Here is a 4,664-nt window from a genome sequence, read left to right as displayed (position 1 = left end):
CGCAACATCATCAAAGAATTGCTAAACCACTACTAAACTAGAAACCTGCTAACTTGCTAAACTGCTACTGCTAAGCCACTGCTAACTTGTTGAAACTCTGGAGAACTGCTAAGCCACTGTTAACTGCTAAACTGCGTTGTGTTGGGGAACTGCGTACTGCACGACGTATTGCGGCGACTGTTCTCTAATTTTCTTGTAGCAGAAGTTTAAGCAAACAGTACATTTGCATTGAATATACATTGGATGCAGGAAAGGCCGGTAGAATTCATGGTCGGGCGGGGGGCCGGCCGGGTGGCGGTGCGCGCATAGAAGTGAAGTATTTCGTGCTTGTCCTGCAACCCAACAACTCCCAACCGCAACGGAGTCCATTACTTGTCCGCAACGGCGAGCGACATTGATGTGCGTCAGAAACAGATGCACATAAGCTTCCCCGGCCCGTCGATGGCTCCATCTCCAGCCGACGGCAAGGAAGATAGCTACCACACGGACAGCAGCTAGCTGATGAAGTGTTTCGAACCGTAAGCTGAGACGATGCAACAACTACCAGACACAGACCGTACGTAGTTATGACCCTGGATATGTGCCTGTCGTCGTCGTCGGCTTGGGACGGTGACGGCCATTCAATGGCGCGGGGGCGGGGCAGCAGGCAGCCAAGGACTGCTGCGCGCGGCTGCTGAGCAACAGTGAATTATTGGTTCCGCCTTTCATGCCAATTAATTCTCTTAACTCCCAATCTAGCTACTCCCTGGTTTTGGTTATAAATATTGGCAAACAACTGCCACATCGTCTGCATCGCTCCCTCTCAGCTTCCTCATTGGCCATCCTTCGTCTTCCATGGAGAGGCTCCTTGCCGGCCTACTACTCGGCTTCCTATTATTGGTCAGTCTCTCTCTCTCACTGCCAAAGCAGTTCATCTTCTGCATCGTTTCTCCAATCATGTGATTCAAAACGTATGGATACATTCAGCATTCTTTTCACCCGGCCTAGTAATGACATAATAATTAATTAAGGTGGGTGGACGATCTCTGAGGGCATGTACAACCTAGATACAGCTGCACGGTACTCCAAGTATAAGACACAGCTAAAACACAACATAATACAATGGTCATATCTAAAACATGTGTCTTACCATATTCATTGTACCAATCAGAACATTCAATAAATTAAAGTGACCAATCAGATAGTCTCCTGTCTCGAATATAGAGCTAAGACACTGTGTCTTCGTCAAGATACATGTCTTGAGATTTTTTACATTCAGCCCCCTAGACACACTCTAAGACACAACTTAAGACACCCACTGTACATGCCCTGATGCTGATGCAAATAAAGGAACGACTCTTGTGGTTTTCATGCAGATCGCGTCAGTAGGAAGCCATGCAACTCGTGCTCCAGATCAGTACTGGAAGTCTGCTCTTCCCGACACTCCCATGCCGAGCTCCCTCTCCCAACTCCTCAACACCCCAGCTGGTCTTTATCACTACTAGATACGTGTTGTATAGGGAGGCTCGTCCATCGTACAAACATATATACGTAATAACACCGGTCGATCTCTTCAATTCCCTGCGTGTTCGTAGGCAAGGGCGGCGTCGGTGGAGGCAGCAGCGGCAAGAAGCCCGGCGGCACCACGGTGGGAGTTGGGAAAGGGGGAGTGGGCGTTAACGTTAACCCTACCAAACCCGGCGGCGCCGGTACAACCGTTGGCGTTGGCAAAGGTGGCGTCGGCGTCGGCGTCAATCCCGGGTACGGCAAGCCGGGTGGCACCACGGTGGGCGTTGGCAAGGGCAGGGTTGGCGTCCACGTGAACCCGGGCAAGAAGCCCGTCCACGTCCCCGTCGGCCCTTTCCAGTACGAGTACGCCGCATCGGAGACGCAGTTGCACGACGACCCCAGCGTGGCGCTCTTCTTCCGAGAGGAGGACCTGCAGCCCGGTAAGAAGACGACCGTCCAGTTCGCCAACACCGCGATGGCCGGCGCCAAGTTCCTCCCGCGAAGCGATGCCGAGGCCATCCCGTTCTCCTCCGAGAAGGTCCCCGAGATCCTCGGCCGCTTCTCGGTGGACCCGGACTCCGTGGAGGCGGCGGAGATGGCGCAGACGCTGCACGACTGCGAGGCGCCCGCGGCCAGGGGCGAGAGGAAGGCGTGCGCCACGTCGCTGGAATCCATGGTGGACTTTGCCACCGCCAGCCTCGGGACCAGCCACGTGAGGGCCGCGTCGACGGTCGTGGGGAGGGAGGGCTCGCCGAGGCAGGAGTACACCGTGACAGGCGTGAAGCGGGCGGGCGGCGGGCGCCTGGTGGCCTGCCACGCGGAGCCGTACGCGTACGCCGTGTTCGCGTGCCACTTGACGCAGCAGACGCGGGCGTACTCGGTGTCGATGCTGGGCAGGGACGGCACGGCCGTGGACGCTGTCGCGGTGTGCCACGCCGACACGTCCGGCTGGAACCCCAAGCACGTCGCGTTCCAGGTGCTCAGGGTGAAGCCCGGCACGGTGCCGATCTGCCACTTCCTGCCGCAGGACCACGTCGTCTGGACCCGCGGCGGCTGAGAGTGGTCGCCGTTTGCATGCACTGGTCATGACGCCGCCGTTTGCTTAGATTATGTTTGTATAGTTTCGAATAATCAGACATCTCTGTTACTTCTGCTAGCTCTCAGGCTAAGCAAGCTTCTAATTGATCTCCGACGACGCTTGTTGGATCTACTTCTCTGGAGACATCTGATGATGAATTGAATGCACCTCACGATCACGACAACTTGTTTTCGTCGATCTTCGTGGCGCAATGGGCTTCACTGCCTACCCTGCCGCGTGCCTCAGCCCACAGGCGTCGGCCGGGGCATAACCTCCTCATCAATTCATGTATGTAACTATGTATCATCACCACCTCATCCGTTGATCGAGATCAGTGCAGAACTACTACGACATCAACCCGCTGCTAGCTGTTCAAGACGCAGACCAGTTCTCCGACAGCCTCGTGGCCATCTCCAGCCGCTGGGCTGCCTGCCGGCGTCGATCACGCTGTCCAGGCTCAACGGCGACGCGCAGAGCTTCAACCGCCCTAAAAAACTGTTTGCTACGTAATTTTATGCCACACTTGATTAAGGTTAGGTGGTTCGTTCTACCTAAATTGTCATACTTTGTTTAACTTTTCTGTCTAAACTTAGCTTTTTAATTCGAACGACTAATTTTAGTTAAAGTGTGGCATAATTAGTCACAAACCAAACAGGTCCTAAGTGTTTAAATTGTGTTTGCCACGTCTAAGTAAATCTTGTCACACTTTTACTAGTCATTAACGAGTAAGACCTACGTAGCAGAAGAAAAATCTTATCATAACTGTAGCTTCAAACCAAACACATGTTCATCTTATTTAAACTTGCCTAAACTTAGTTATCAATCTCATGTCCGGAAGCTAAGAAAATACGTGTCTCGTCTGGCGGTTGATGACAACTTGAAGTCTTAGGTTGGCTCCAACAAGACCATCTAAAGGGTCCTGTACACTAAATTTAGAGGACGAGGACGTCCTCACTACCGGAATCCGCGCCTTTGCCGAGTGCTTTTTATCGGGCACTCGACAAAGCAAACTTTGCCGAGCGCCGCTCTCGGCAAAGTCCTGCGCTCGGTAAAGAGCTAGTTTACCGAGTGTAGGACACTCGGCACAGCCAAGCACTCGGCAAAGACTGCTTTGCCGAGCGTCAAGCACTCGGCAAACATGGCTCTCGGCAAAGGGCCGTTAGCGGCCGTCTACAACTGACGGCCGTCAGTCTTTGCCGAGTGTCAAATATCTGGCGCTCGGCAAAGAGTGTCTTTGCCGAGTGTCCTATATAGACACTCGGCAAAGCATATTTTTATTTTTTTTTATTTTGGTCACCAAACTTTTTGTGGTATGTTCCTACACTATGTAGACCTACATGTATCATTTTGGGACAATTATAACAGTGTTTTCTATAGCTAGTACATTTAGTTTGTTTATTTGAATTTCTTCGAAAAATTCAGATTTGAACTGCAGGTCACTCGAAACTTGAAAAACCGTGCATGTAAAAATGATATTCATGCTACTTAGCACAAGTTACGACCGATTTCAGGAGCGGACCGGAAACTTCGAGCACCATGCTCACTCAACATGACCGTAAACTTGCCATCCAGGTGTTTAAAAATTGTATAAAACAGAAACAAAGTCAAAAAATCATGAAACATGTCCACGTGTCATGATATCATATGTAGAGGCTGTGATAAAAAATTGAAAAAGTTTCGAGAAAGCTGTAACGCACTATGTGTCGGTGTTTTGGGTCCGACCGCACACCCGGGGTTGCCCCTCAAGGTGTTTTTAGGAGTAGGACGGTGTCAACGACTGTAGCAAAATGGTTTGTGCCGATCGCACGAGGGACAATGGGCAAGATTTGCAGGTTCGGGCCGCTTAGAAGTGCGTAACACCCTACGTCCTGGTGAGTATATGAGCGTGGTTACAAGAGGGCTCTCTGGATAGAGGGCGCAGAGAGTTTACGTTGGTGGCTAAGTAAAACAGGGTCGATCGTTCTGAAGGGGTGCCCCCTAGGCCTTATATATTCGACCGTGGGGCAGTACATGTAGATATGATAACAACAAATAGCTAAAAGATAGTGAACCTCCTGAGTTTATCCCTACGCAACCCTCGCCGACTTATCCTCGCATG

General features: G+C 51.5%; 1 protein-coding gene across 1 annotated transcript; it reads left to right on the top strand.

The window, feature by feature from the left end:
* Nucleotides 1-806: 806 nt before the first annotated feature.
* On the top strand, nucleotides 807-2,697 carry LOC100194238 (BURP domain protein RD22). Its single transcript, NM_001139279.1, has 3 exons — nucleotides 807-879; nucleotides 1,356-1,467; nucleotides 1,575-2,697. Exons 1-3 carry the CDS (start codon nucleotides 835-837, stop codon nucleotides 2,543-2,545), a joined length of 1,128 nt encoding a protein of 375 aa, NP_001132751.1. The 5' UTR covers nucleotides 807-834; the 3' UTR covers nucleotides 2,546-2,697.
* The last annotated feature ends 1,967 nt before the right edge of the window (nucleotides 2,698-4,664 follow it).

Source organism: Zea mays, chromosome 8, assembly GCF_902167145.1.
Source record: "Zea mays cultivar B73 chromosome 8, Zm-B73-REFERENCE-NAM-5.0, whole genome shotgun sequence".
Taxonomy (NCBI): domain Eukaryota; kingdom Viridiplantae; phylum Streptophyta; class Magnoliopsida; order Poales; family Poaceae; genus Zea; species Zea mays.
The sequence above is the reverse complement of the archived record's forward strand: the minus strand, read 5'-3'. Positions and strand labels throughout refer to the sequence as shown.